Source organism: Marmota monax, unplaced genomic scaffold, assembly GCF_021218885.2.
Source record: "Marmota monax isolate L192 unplaced genomic scaffold, Marmota_monax_Labrador192_F-V1.1 WCK01_AAM20220418_F8-fsc00026, whole genome shotgun sequence".
Classification (NCBI taxonomy): domain Eukaryota; kingdom Metazoa; phylum Chordata; class Mammalia; order Rodentia; family Sciuridae; genus Marmota; species Marmota monax.
Genome location: NW_026693108.1, coordinates 3,475,253 through 3,489,434, shown reverse-complemented (window position 1 = coordinate 3,489,434; position 14,182 = coordinate 3,475,253). Strand labels below are relative to the sequence as shown.

Sequence of the window (14,182 nt, the reverse complement as noted above, 5' to 3'; positions counted from 1 at the left end):
ATTCCTAATACTGATTACTTTGCAACCACAAAAAGAAAGTCTTGGGTCTCCTGGGAACAGAGATGCATTTCTGCACTTTGGGAAATGCTCTAAATATATTCTTACAATTTAAAAATTAAGCTGCCTAAGCACGTTTGCTGGTTAAGTTGTGTAGGATTGCAAAGTCAGAAAGGGCCGTGAGGGACTTAAGTCTCTCAACGCGTCAGTGTTCCAGATTTCTGGTCACAAAAAATACCTACACCCATAAGTGAATAGCCAGAAGCTACAGTGGCTCTGGTCCCATCTATACTCTTGTGACAGGAGTGGGACACTATACTTTTGTGTCTGAGTCATCTTAGACACTTCCTTCAGTACCAAAAATTTCAGCACAATCTAAACCTGTGCCTGCTGACATAGTGGCCAATAGGCACATGCAGCCATTCAAACTGAGAGTTGCTAAAATTAACTGTGATTTTAAATGTCTGTCCTCAGCCAACAGCCATATTCCAAGCACTAGATAGCCACAGGCATAGAACTTTCCACCATCACAGAAAGCCCTTCTAGACAGCTGTCATCCTAAACATGCCATGTTTCTACCAAAGAGCTGTGCTGGTTATTTTGCCCCTAGTAACAAGTCACAGTCTTCCTCATTTCTACCAATAGGTAGGAAGAACATACAGTCACCCTTTAAAATGCTTTGTGAACCCTGGTTTCACAAGAGCAAGGCCTAAGCTAGGGTTTGTAGATTACCAAGGCCATTCTGTTTGCCTTATTTAAAAAAAAAATCAAGTTCTTTCCCTTTGCACATAAAGCTGTTAATCAAGTCAGAGGCTGCAAAGCGAAAGGAGATGATTGGTGAACAAAGGCCAGGGACTGCAGAGGAACTGGTAATGAGGCTGTTCCAGGTTGTCTTTGGGTTTGGTCTTGTTCCTCTTGGCACATGCCTTTCCTATAGGCTGTCAGCTCATCAACAGGGTTGCAATAAAGAACAGCAGTATGGAGAGCTCATTTTATTTCACTACCTTTGTGCCTCAAAAGCATGAATCAATTCACAGACCAATAAATTTTAGCACTTCTTTGCAAACTATTAACAAGCTATGTCAATTATGTGAAAGAACCATTTTTCCCAAAGTCTGGGGTTTCCCTTAGCAAACAGTGGCTGGGGAAGGAAGGTCAAGGCCCACTTTCCCTCTTCCTGGAGGAAGCTCCTAGCCAGTATGCTCCTCCCTCTTCCTGATGTCACTCTGTGCTCACAGGTCAGCCTTCCTCCCCACACAGTGCACATCCTTCCAACAGCACGGGAAATGAGAGTCTGTTTGTGGCCTTGCAGAAGCGACCAGGGCTTTCCAGGCCCATGTGAATCAAGGGGCAGCAACAGTGACCCACAGCACAGGTTCGCTGTGGGAATAAAGAAGAGGGGGCAGAGCCCAATCTCCTGGGACACAGGGAGTGGGCCTCAAAGCTCCGAGGTCACAGATGGTTCACAATGCCCATGAGGGTCGGTGAGCTGAGCCCTAAATCCTAAGTGAGAAATGGAGCTCAAGTAATGATGTGGTGGAGGAGGGCCTGCTGAGTGACCGCTGCTGCAGCTGAAACAGAAGCAGGGTGCTCCTGCAGCTCTCGCCCCTGATTGGTTCTGGGAGGACACTTCCACACACAGCCTCCCTTCAGGTCCCAGGGGCCCACTGCCTTGGAGACAAGCACCTTAATCAGCCCCTAAACTGTTTGAAAGTTGCTGTACAACTCCATCCTCCACAAAACACTGGCTAAAGATACAGATAAAATAATGGTTCAGCTCTGTGGCTTTATTTAGACATGCATCCTGTCTCTTTTCATTTTTCCCCCTGCTGTCTTGTTTATATCTTGATTCTAGAACAGAAGTTCTCACCTAGAAAGCATTCAATAAATAGTGAATGAACACATATATGTTACAGAAACATATTTGTGCTGCTCTCATTACAACAAATTCCCTGCTTGTCAATAGGAACACAATTGGCAAGGTTCAAGTGCACCTGCTCAAGATGTGTGAGGTGCACTTTATCAGTGCATGTTGAGTAGAAGCCCCTTTATTTTCTTCTATCACCTGAAATTTGACAGAAATCAGGCCTTCCATGAACATGGCTCTGAGAAACATGTTACTGGGAATCACAGAAGACGCTGCACAGCATAGCCAGCCACCTAACACACATAATCCAGGGGGTGCCATGAGCCCATTTATGGAGCCTATAAATGGGCAAGCAGGTTTGGAGATAAGCAGAATAAGAGTAATGACAGCAGGATGCTGTGGACACAGAGCCCAAGAGTGACTGACCTCTGAGGGAACCACAGAAGGTTCAGGAAGGACATTTTAGCAGCAGCACTGTACACATGAGCATGCCCAGTGGTGCACATGCGTGGTCCACCAATAGGGGGGAACTCCCCAGCATACCACAACTCTGCGGAAGCCCTTTCTGTCTCATTTGTAGCCAGCTGTAAAGCCATTCCGCCCTCCCTCATGCAAGCAGCTGGCTGACTGCTCGGTGAGCCGACCCTTAAGGGAGCACCTTGGGTGTTCCAGGTCCTGTGCTAGAGCCAATTCCCAGGCTGAGAAGAAGCGCACTGGGGGAGCTGGCGATGGAAACCACTTACAGAGACTCACGGGTTTTCTTGACTCATGAGCTTCTCATTCCTCCTTTTTCCATTGAATAAACAGGTATCTGATGTTCAGTGAGAAAGAGGCCAAGTGATTTGAGTACTGGTGCAGATGATAGAAGTCACCAACAGGCCTTAGCAAGAAATCCAAGAGGAAGGCCCTTTGTATTTGAAGTTGTCTCCCTCCTAACAGAGCTTAAATATGGTGCGAGTCCATATGGGAGCTCAGATGAGAGTCAAGTTTGTGAAATACTGAGCTTGGTTGGGAATGGCAAGTCTAGCTCCTCAGCTGCCGGTAGGACTCCAAATCTTGCCCTAAAGTCACCCTGCGAGAAGGAAGGGCTTCCTGATTCCATTTCATCAGCATCGTCAAGTAGTTGCAAATGTTTTGTACATGAATTTTAGAACTGAACAAAAACAAGAAAAAGAAATCTCTTATTGTAAATTGTCAATAGCCCTTAAATCCATGCTTGCAAATAAACTTTTCACATGTCCACATACACATGCAAACCCAGAAGTAACTGCAAAGCCAAACCTCGACTCTGGTTTTCTAATTTTAATTTATGAAGAATGAAATTTCCAATTCTGACCCTCCCCCTCCCCCGCCCCTGCCTAGACTCCAATGTACTAGTTAGTGGGACAGGAACCTGTCAGTCCAGCACCTAAGGGGTCCAGCATTGCTGAAGCTCCACCCATACTCTGAGGAACCTACCCTGTCTGCCATGATTAATTTCCACCTGGGCAGTAGGACTAATGTACAAGGACAGCCTTCTGAGGGTCACTACATGCGGGACATTGTGCTAAGCATCTTCAGTCTTCAGAGCTGGCCAATGCTGCAGAGCTAGCATCATGATCCATGTACAGACCAGGACACTAGGTCAGAGAGCAGGCTGTGACATGGCCAACGTCACAGGGCTAGGCTTTCATCCAGGCTGTTGGGCTGAGATCCCTGGCTCTCTGCAGCCTCCTGACAAGCACCCTAACTATGTGCAGCAGTTCAAAACCGAAAGTCTGTTCACGTCCAAAGCAGGCCGTGGGGAACACTGTACCAGGGATCTACTACTGGTCAACGGCCCATGGAAACTGCACTGATTTAAATAAGATAAGGATGGCTTTACTTTCTCTCTCATCTGTGGGGGTCAGGGGCTTCTCTGGGTGGTTCTCACTCTGGATCCTTCTTGGAGATACCAGGAGGTGGCTGAAATCTAAGAAAGAGCTGGTCACCCCAGGTTTGTGCTTCAGCCACCTGAGGCATGTGCATCTGGGTGGCGGCTCCTCCTCGCTGGGCAGCATGTTGGCTTCAATGTATTGAACTTGGTACTTGGAGAATCAGTCCCACAAAGGCGTGCGCTCTAGGAGGTGGAAAGGAGGTGACGGGGGAGCACTCGTCATGAGCAGGCCTGTTTTGTCTCTGTCACGGTCTTTGACCATCAGGGTAATCTCAGAGGTCCATCCAGGTTTGGGAGGAGACAAAGGTTCTACCTCTTAAGAGGACTGGAAATACTGCTGTGGCCTGTTTTTTTGGGAAAAACGATCTGCCCCATTCCACCCTGTGGACACACAGTTCACATCCCTCCAAACACAAAGTACACTCACCTCTTCCCCAGAGCTCCTGGAAGCTTCCTGCTGTCGTGGCACCAGGCTCAGGCTCAAGGACAAGACCTCGTCCTCCAAATGAGATCAGGCAAGGCTCCTTAGGTGGACAGCTTCTCAAGAATGCCGCCTTCTACATGACGGCTGTGACCTAAAAGACTAGTTAGCCCCGTACCCGGGACCAGTGTACCCTGAAGGGACAGGTAGATGGCCATGTTGTGTGTGCCCCTGATCCAAAAGGGACTGGCATGCAGCTCTCAGCAACCGCTGGGCACATGTTGCCAGGGCCTTGAGGAGGGCCGTCCTGGTGCCTGGAGGGGTTCTCCATGGCTCTGGAACCTTGTTTCGCTCGCTGAGTCGTAACTCTTTCTCCACAGGGGTCTTAGGTTTGGTGCAGGTTGGGGGTTCTCTTAGCCTGCTTCCTGCTCACGAAGTTCTGAGAGCAGGATTCTTCTCTCTCTGTGGATTCTGCCCCTTCAGGGCACCCGGTGCGTCTCCTCTGAGTGCTTTCAATTTCCTCTAAATGTGTTTATACTGCGCTTAATTAGTCAGAGCACATGTCCTCAAGTCTCTGAGGGAACCTCTCCTCTCTTTGGGGCTCTCTGCCTTATTTCTTTGAGGCAAGCCTCTGAAGTTCTGAAGGGTCCTGTGGCTCTGCTTCCTGAGCAGTCAGTGAAGCACCACCTTGTGTCTTTGGATGTTTTAATAAATGTCTCCACAGCATGTGCTTGGCTTCTTCTTTCGATCATGTTTTCCTGAAAATGCCCTGAATTTCTTGTCTGCTGGGAGGTCCTTTCTTAGCTTTAGAATCTCTGCCATCTGGAGAGCCGACAGTGAGAACCATTTTATTTTCAGATCCTTCAGGTCCTGGCTCCCTCGTGACGATGGCTCCTTCTTTGCCCATCTCTTCGCGCTCATGTTCTGTTCCAGGTGGTTTGAAGAATCCCAGAGATAGCTGTGACACTGCCTGACAGTCTCCTTAGCCTGGTGGCCCAGTCACGAAGTGGGTCTCCTGTTTGCCATTCCTGCAGGTGACACTGCTGCCGGACTTTCCCTCCTCATCCTCCCTTGAACCTCACCCAGAGCTTTCCTGAGGGCCCCCCATTTCTGCTGATTGTCTCTTCAAGACTCATCTGTTTTCCCAAAGCCAAGCCACACGTTTCATTTTTTAGGTAGCAGCAGTGCCCTGTAGGTACCACGTCTGTGCAGGACTCCGTGTCTTAAGATGCAAGGATGACTTTAGTACTGTCCTATGGCTCCAGAATGTGACTGAACTCTGGGGTCCCTGGAGGAGGAGGTTCATTGCACATCCAGTGCCTGGGATGGGAAAGATCAGACAGCTGAAGGCAGGAGCAGATGGGTCCTCTCCTCCAAGTGGCCTCTCCACAGGTTCCCCATGGCAGGGATGCTTCAGGGTGTCCACGTTTCTTATGCAGAAATCAGGGCTCTCACACCATGTGTCCAGGAGGGTGGGTGAAAAGGCAGACTGCACTGCTTGTGCCCCGGCCTCAGAGGCAGGCAACATCTCTCCAACATCTTCTTCTCTGAAGCAGCCAAAGACCTCCCAGGTTCAAGGTTCAGGAAGAGCATTTGGGACTGAAAATATTGAAACCAGTTTGGGAAAATACCATCTGCCACAAATCCTGTAAATTATTCGTGACTGCAGAAATCTATAATACTAATATTAAAAGTGGGGTTGGTGCGTTCTATTTCTAGGAGAAGCTCTGCCCTCTGTGTTTGAGCACACTGAAAGTCATCAGGACAATGCTTATTAGAACATTGCACACGCGGGGTATATTCTGTTCTTGAGTGTCATGGCTTTGGGAAGCCTCATGTAACACTGGCTTTTGAAGATGGCCATGGAGCTAGGAAATGAACTTTGTTTTCTTCCATTCCCATGAGGATGGACCTATTTGTTTCGTGATTATAGTGTGCCAGGGCCTGAGCTAAGTACTTTTCACACAGAGCTGTCCATGCCCTTCCTCTGAGATAGTGAATAATGTCACTCTTAGGCTGTCTTCACTGAGGCTTGGGGAGTTGCCCAAGACTTCTTCTAAAACCACATTCTGTACCACTCCACCCCGCTCCACCCACCTGTTCTGGAACCCTCACTCTGGCCTACTGCTTCCTGTCTCTGTAGCCTGCACCACTTTCTAACACAGCACAGAACTCACTGTGCTTCCCTGTCCTGGGGACATCACCCCCAAAGGGTGGAAGCCCTCCTCCTGCAATATCAAAAGCCAGGGTGCTTGGTGCTTTGGGGAGGTCTGGTTTGGTGGGGCTCCAGTGGGTGGAGGGGCCTGGGATTTCCACAGCTGGAGTGCAGGGGCTCTGAGGACCAAGGCGAGCCTGGGGGAGGGACAGTCCAGCCAGCTCAGGTCCTGGCCGCTGGCTGGAGTCTTGCTCACACTGCCCTCCCTCTTTTCTCCTCCAGCTCTGACGCGACCCAGACCCCACAGTGATGACTACAGCACCATGAAAAAGATCCCCCCTCGAAAGCCAAAGAGAAGTCCCAACACAAAGCTCAGCGGCTCCTACGAGGAAATTTGGGGCCCCCGGCCCCCAGGCGCCATGTGTCAGGCAGGTGCACGCCAGGTCCCCGGAACCCCTGGCGCCCAGCGGGCCTGCCCAGCTGATGGCCCGCAGTGCACCCCGCAGCTGCCACTGCGCCTGCCACTACCCCAGGGCGACGAGGATGATGACACGGAGCCTGTGTACATCGAGATGGTGGGGAACGCGGCCAGGGCGGGCGGCCCCGAGGCCGACAGCCCCGACCAGGGCGAGTCCGTGTACGAGGAGATGAAGTACTTCTTGCCCGAGGAGGGCGGCAGCCTGGGCACGGTGTCCTTCCTGTCCGCCTCGCCTCTGTTCTCGGACACTCGGAAAGCCTTGGCCTTGGAGGCTGGTGAGGGGAGCTGCCAGCCCCTGAAGGACACGTGCGACATCCCGCCCCCCTTCCCCAACCTGCTCCCCCACCGGCCTCCGCTCCTGGTCTTCCCGCCCACGCCGGTGGCCTGCTCCCCCGCCTCGGACGAGTCGCCGCTGACGCCCCTGGAGGTGAAGAAGCTGCCGGTCCTGGAAACCAACCTCAAGTACCCGGTGCAGTCGGAGGGCTCCAGTCCCTTGTCGCCGCAGTACTCCAAAGCCCCGAAGGGGGACGGCGACAGACCCGCGTCCCCGGGCTGCGCCGTGTCCGAGGGCCCTCGCCAGGCCTCGCCGCCGCCCTCGCCGCCGCCGCCGCCGCCCCCGGGGCCGCCCCCCGCCTGCCGGCCGCCCGCGCACTTCGCCTGCCCGCCCGGGGCCGAGCCGTCCAGGGCGCCCCCGAAGCCCAGCGCGGCGCCCTGCAGCTCCTTCGCCAAGATCCCGCACTCCCCGGCCCGGGCAGCCAGGGCGGAGCACAGGAGGGCCACCGCCCCGGCCCCCTACAGCCCCCCGAACCCCAGGCCCCTGTCCAGCCCTCTGGACGAGCTGGCCAGCCTCTTCAGTTCGGGAAGGAGCGTGCTGCGGAAGTCGGCCGCGGGGAGGAAGATCCGGGAAGCTGAAGGTGAGCCGACCCGCCTGGGGCTGGTGCACCTGTGCGCGGGAGCCCGGGTGGGTGCCAGGGTGGGTGCCGGTGCCTGTGCATAGCAGGCAGAGGCTAAGAACCTTCGCAAGCGGAGTCCAGGCCCGCTCAGGCCATTCAGAGCAGATGTCAAGGGAAAACCTTCTGCAACCAGTGCGGACAAGTGGTAGGAATTTGCATTTCCACGTTGCAGAATAAGACGTTAAAGTCTCATAATACAGAGATACTTAGCACTACAACCGGATTTAATAAATTATAGCTTGATTCATGCTGGAACTAGGTTTCTTTCTCCTGTAACACTTCCTTATAACGTGGAAATGGTATTATTTTTTGTGACATCACATTGCCGATATCATCATTAACCCTAGTGGCCTTATCATCCACCTCGTTTTGCCCCAGGACATCTGGGATGATCACCTGTTCAGCCAGCACTCTTCACGGAATACCACTCGCCTTAGGTTCTGGGGATGAGCTGAGTTCTTCTTCCATACACCACCCAAGGAACAGTTTAGCTGATTCTGTTTTGTTTCCTCCTCATCCACTCAACCTAAGGCAAAGTTAGCAGTGGAGACGGTCCACTCAGATGAGCTCCGCATTAGGTTCTTACAGCCAGAGGCTGTTGCTTGGTTAAAAAAAATAAAAAAAACGTTTATTTTGTGTCACTGTAAATGCAGAATGTAGCCAGAAAAAAAAAATGCAGAGAGAAATTTTTGCTAATCTCTTGAAAGTACCTCAACACATACCACTTCATTCACATGAGGTTGCCTTTGTACCAAACATGCTGCTTTTGCAGATGCCCTTAATAATCAAAAAGAATGTTGTCATTTTTTAATTGCAGTTTTTATACAAGATATTTTTTCAACATTCTGTATGTTGAGGAAGAAGTACATTAATGTAAACATCTTGTTAAGTGTGTCATGATGCCATTAGACCGTCTACCTCCCAAGGCTAATGGCCACTGTGGATATCCTCACTTTAGAGATGTAAAACTTCAATGTGGAGGGGTTATTATCCTCTTTGGGGTCAAGTGGCAGGATTGCAAATAAGAATTTGACCTATGGTGTGACATTTCATGTATTAGCCTACTCCTTCTTTGAAAGAAAATGCATAGACATGTTAGTTTCCATCATTTGATTAAGAAATTACTTCAGGTATGAAAACTAGAAAATCCAGAAAGCAATGTGAACGAGAGCAAAGCAGGCAGAGGCTAAGAACCTTGGCAAGCTAGATAACCTACTCACTATTTGTTCTCTAGACCAAAAAGCTAGTTGCTTGTTTAGCTAACAATGTCTTCTTAACTGTAGGCAACTAATAGGTGAAGTTGAACTTGAAAGTGGCAGAATGCTTGAATTTTACAGGTCGTGTTTCATTCCAAGGACCAAGATGGAATCTAAGAGAAAGATCATTAAACGAGCACATCGAGATTTGCTTTAAAAACTAGAAGTTTATTGATAACTGGTAAACCTCATTTTACTATAGATTGAAATTAGGTATATTCTTGACTCTAGCTATTCTCTTAAAAAAAGTGAGGTTAACACTTTTGTGGACAGACCTCATCATTTGGAAATCCCAGAGGGGAAGTGAGAATTATGGTGAGGTCTCCAGGCCTGGTGTGTAAATTTGCTGGTCATTGTCCCTCTGGTGCCAGTGTTGGGGACATGTGTCAAAACCTCAAATATAGCACCAAAACTTCATCTGTAAAATTATAAGATACCTGTTTTCCTATTGTGGGTTTTTACAAAATACTTTGCAATTTGAAGAGATTGATTTGAACCATTTAGGACTTGGGCAGCAATAACAGGAAATTTAATACCAGGAGACTGGGTCATCCACTCACAGATGTAGGACACTCAGCTACACAGTTGACCACTGCAGGATTCTTTATGGTCTGTGATGGGGAAGTAAGTTTATAAGTAAGTTGCATGGTGTTCCTTGAAATGTACAAGTTAATCTTCCTGAAGGTGAAAGGGGTCAAGATAAGATATGGAAGAAGGATGCTTAATGGGAGGGCGGGGCTCTAGAGCTGCCCCTGATTGTAAGGCTCACAGTTTGATCCTAAGGGGAGGAATCCATTTTCTTCTAAATGATTTAAAGGGAGGTTATTCCTGAGTTACTATTACCTTGGGGTTTCTTTCCTTTCAAGTTTTAAACCTTCTACTTTCCCCCTTACGTATTTAAAGACGTTTTATTTTCACCTGAAATAGTTTACTTATCAAATAATCCAGTGTGTGGCTAATTCACCATCAAGGCTTCTACATTAATTACAGTTTGTTTCTTATACAGTTGTGATATGAGGAAGTTGTCCTGCAGATTTTGCAGGAGGATTCAGAATGTTTGCGTTGCCTCTTTGGGACAGGGCCTTGCAAAGATTAATCTGCTGGTCAATTCCCCACAGTGGGCAGTTCCACTGGACACATGGTGCTCTGCTGGGCATAGGGAGGGAGCTTCTCTCACTGTAGCCCTACCAGGACTGTTCTGGAAACTCACAAATATCAAAGAAGTTCACATCTACAGACTGTTGGCATATGCAATTTGAGCCGTAAAAAAAATCACGTAGATCCACATACAGAAAAAAATAAGATCTTGAAGCTGATGGGTGCGGCCCAGGCTGAATAGAATCACGAGAGCAGCAGGTGCCCATAGCGCTCTATTCCAGGCAGCGCTTCAGTAGCCTGCCGGATTCTCAGGCCACCACCAGGCGTCTGCTACCCTTAGACTCCTTTTACGGAAAGCTGAGGCACAGGGAGACTGATCCAGTTACTCCAGTTTCTCTGCTCAGGAGAGCCAGGCTCGAATGCAGTAATTCTGTCCCCAGTGGCTCTTTCCTTACCTACCCTCACGCTGTACCTAGTAGAGCAGGAGAAAGCTTTAAGAACTCTGTGTTTGCCCCCGAGGTGCAGCAAGTAAGAGCCACAGAGTCTGGATGGAGAAAATGGTCCCAGACACTCGGGAATACCAAGGCCTGCCTTCCCACTCTGCGTATGTGTGGTTCTGAACAGTGTTCAGTCCTCTTGGCCCTTTAGTGAGGAAGGACTAAAGGTTTCATTGTCCCTGCCTTCCCAGAAACAAAGTCCCATTAATTCACAACTGTCTTTTCCTCTGATGGTATAATATGGCTAATAGTATCATGCTAATTGTTTCCAGTTGCTTAGTTTAAAAACACAAGGCCTAACCCAAAGGGCGACTGAGGACAGACCTGGGCGTGTTCGGCCACTAGGGGGCTCCATTGCGCTGAAGGCGGCTTGGCTGAGTTTATCCCTCGTGACAAGAAAGAAAGCACCTGCCCTGGCTCTGCTCTTAGGGCACAAGATCAGGGGGGTCTCCGGGGCTGACAAAAACGCGGTACCTCTCTAGAGTCTGGAGCAGAAAGCAGGGAGAGCTAGGCTGGGTTAGGGAAAGGTGTGACTCTCAGAGCACTTAGAAACCTTGCTCCATTGCTCTGGACACCCTTGCTCATCAGACATAACAGGAACTTCAGGACATCAGCAGAACTACAACGTACAATATTGTCTCCTAATATTAGGGGGATTCAATAGTTATTTGATGGAAAATTTACCTAAAAAGCAGTTGAGATATAAATACATCTGATGGATCTTGCCCTGATGGCATTTTTACTTAATAGGATTCATTTAAACCAAATGGAAATTACATTAATTTCAAAATTTTTTCTATATTTATTTTTTAGTTTGTAGTTGGACACAATTTATTTTATTTATTTTTATGTGGTGCTGAGGATCAATCCCAGGGCCTTACACGTCGTGCTCTACCACTGAGCCACAACCCAGCCCCGAATTTCAAATATTTTATATGATTACATAAACACTCCAAATAAGAATATTTTGAGTTTGGAAGTCAAGAGTATTATATAAACACACGTTTTACCACTTGGCATTTTTATTCCGGAGGGCGGTTTGAAAGGAATTTTTTCCTAGAGTTGGCTTTAAGGAAAATTTCAAACATACCTAAGAATACAGAGAATGATGGGGCTTGTCCTTGGTCTCTGCTCCTGCCTGCTGCCCTCCGCCAGCACTGGATAATCTGGAAAAGCATCCCAATATCAAATCATTTTATTAATAAATATATAAATATTCTACCACAGATGTTCTTTAGGGGGAGAAAGACATACTCTAAAGTCACGTTAATGAGTATAGGACAGCGATGCCGCTTGTCTGCACTGACAGGAGACAGGTATTCACGACGAAAGCCGGAGCATGGGGAGCACAGCACCGTTTCTCATGATGGAAATAAAATGATTCACTGAGCAACCAGGAGCTCCCGTCTGACTTCAGTGACAGTGCCTGGCATGGGCAGCTGATGCAGACAGCCCTTCTACCACGGCCCGAAATAACCGTGGATTTCTAAATATTACATTCAAATGGGACTCAAGTTTGAAAGATCAAAACTCAAAAAGAATTTCAGTCTCATCCTGAATTCAAAAATAAATGCAGTTGTGTCTTAGGTCAGTTATGAGGTTTAGATGTGTCTGTGCCAAGTGCAGTCACCTATACGTTGTTTAGTAACCAGAAGCCCAGAGCTTCAGTATCACTGAAATGCCTCTGAACCACCAACAGAAATTGAGGCCAACTCATGCAAAGCCATCTGTGAGGGCCACTCCTCACTCCAGCTGTGCGAAGCACAAGTTTTAACATTATCATTTAGTCTCTGACACGTTCAAATGAGACTGCAGCCTAAGAATGTCACCTGTCTCTGTGGATTTGGACATGGGGTAGAGGGCTGTACACTCAGCACCCAGGGCTCCTTCCACAGCTCCTTCCCCATGTGCAGACTTTGCCTGGCCTAGGTGCTGCTCATTCCCGCTCCACAAAGCTCCCTTCCATGGTGATTTTGATCTGTGTGCAAGTGGGGGTGGCCTGAGGGTCCTTGGAGTCACAAAGGGCTGGGCAGAGGCAGCACACAGCCACTCGTGCGATTCTCCTCCCTGGTAGGTTGCTGTCCACACTCCTGTCTAACAGAGCAGTCTCCCTCTTATGGAAGGAAGGCATTCCCCTGCATTCTAGAACCATTTCCAAGCAACATCAAGTTTCCCTCATTTTCTGAATGAGGAAGTCCTGTGGGGAAGCTAGATCGACATCTCCTGAGAAGGAAGGCCTCCCTCTGTCACCTGGTGGACATTAAGCAAGGATGAGCTCTTAGAGTGTCCCCTTGTAGTGCCAGTAAACCCAGCTTCTGATACGAGGAGGCTATGTCTCTCTAAGGATTTTTTATTAATTTTTTCTTGGCCCCTCTGCAGTAGCCAAGAATATCTGAGCCTGGGAATTGCAGCTATACATTTCAGTGCTTCTCATTCCCCAAGGTCTAGTAGAAATGATACTTTGTTCATTTACGGTAAAAAATGAGCTTTGGATTTTTATAAACTATCAGTAGCCAAATTTGTCTTTGTTGAAAGCACAAAGCTTTGTTCCTCTAAATTAATTGAAAAGACAATTTTTAATGCCCAAGTATTTGTTCTGAACGTTTTGCCATTTTCCTCACAATTTACAACACCTTCTTCTAAATGCCCAAGAATCCATGCAATGAAATTGTGCATTAACCGGTAGACCTGTTTCCCTTGGAGTCAGCCAATGAGCATTTACTTCATATAAGCACAGGGCTTGGAACTTGAGAATCCAAAAACATAAATGGAGGCCTGTGGCGTTGCCTCTGCCCTCTCACAGACCACAAGGGAGTGCATCCCCCTTCAGTGAGAGAAGTTCCGGAACGTGAGTGAATCTTTAACCAGTGGATCCTGGGCCTTTTGTGGATCCAGAGTTGGACTCCACCTGGCCAGGAACCCCAGCAGTGTGCATGCACCTTCTGTGGAAAGAGATTTTATACATGTCACCAGATTCTCAAAAAATGCCAGGGATCTGGGAGGAACGAGGGAGACTGCCTGAGAGGTGCGTACAGGTGAGTTCAGCAGCCAGGACAGGGAGCTGTGAACGCCCCAGCCTCTTAGAGGGCCTCCTTCCAGAGCTGCAAGGGGGCAGGAAGAGAGAGAGCGGGCAGTGGGTGGCCGAGGTTCTCCAGGTGCAGAAGTGGGGGAACAGGCAGAGCAAGCAGAAGACCAAAGATGGGGTGGGAAATGCAGGTCCTGGATACACAGCTGCTTTAGAAGGTGGCCAGGGGAGTGGGGGAAGGAGAGGGAGGACAGAAGGCATCACTTGCTTGGAGTCAGAGCAGGCGTGCTTTCTACTGGTTGCGTCTCACCGGCTTCATGATAAGGCTCTGAAAAATCTCCACTGCTTCTCTTCTGTCACGTGAGAATTCAACAGGAACTCACAGGGTATCTCCTACAAAGGATGCCAAGTGCTAGAGAAGGGAAAGGACAAGAACGCAGGGACTCCAGGTGTGTGCAGGTGACCTCCCTGGAAGGGGTGCACCCAGGTGCCCCGTGTCCCATGCCAACGGCGCTATTCC

General features: G+C 48.9%; 1 protein-coding gene across 2 annotated transcripts in view; it reads left to right on the top strand.

Moving 5' to 3' along the window:
- The window catches only part of Myo16 (myosin XVI), a 537,302-nt gene that overhangs the window by 471,241 nt on the left and 51,879 nt on the right, over positions 1-14,182 (top strand). For both annotated transcript variants that reach the window (XM_046454924.2, XM_058582735.1), the window contains exon 32: positions 6,638-7,747. In XM_046454924.2, coding sequence (XP_046310880.1) covers positions 6,638-7,747 — 1,110 coding nt within the window. The remainder of the gene's footprint in view (positions 1-6,637; positions 7,748-14,182) is intronic.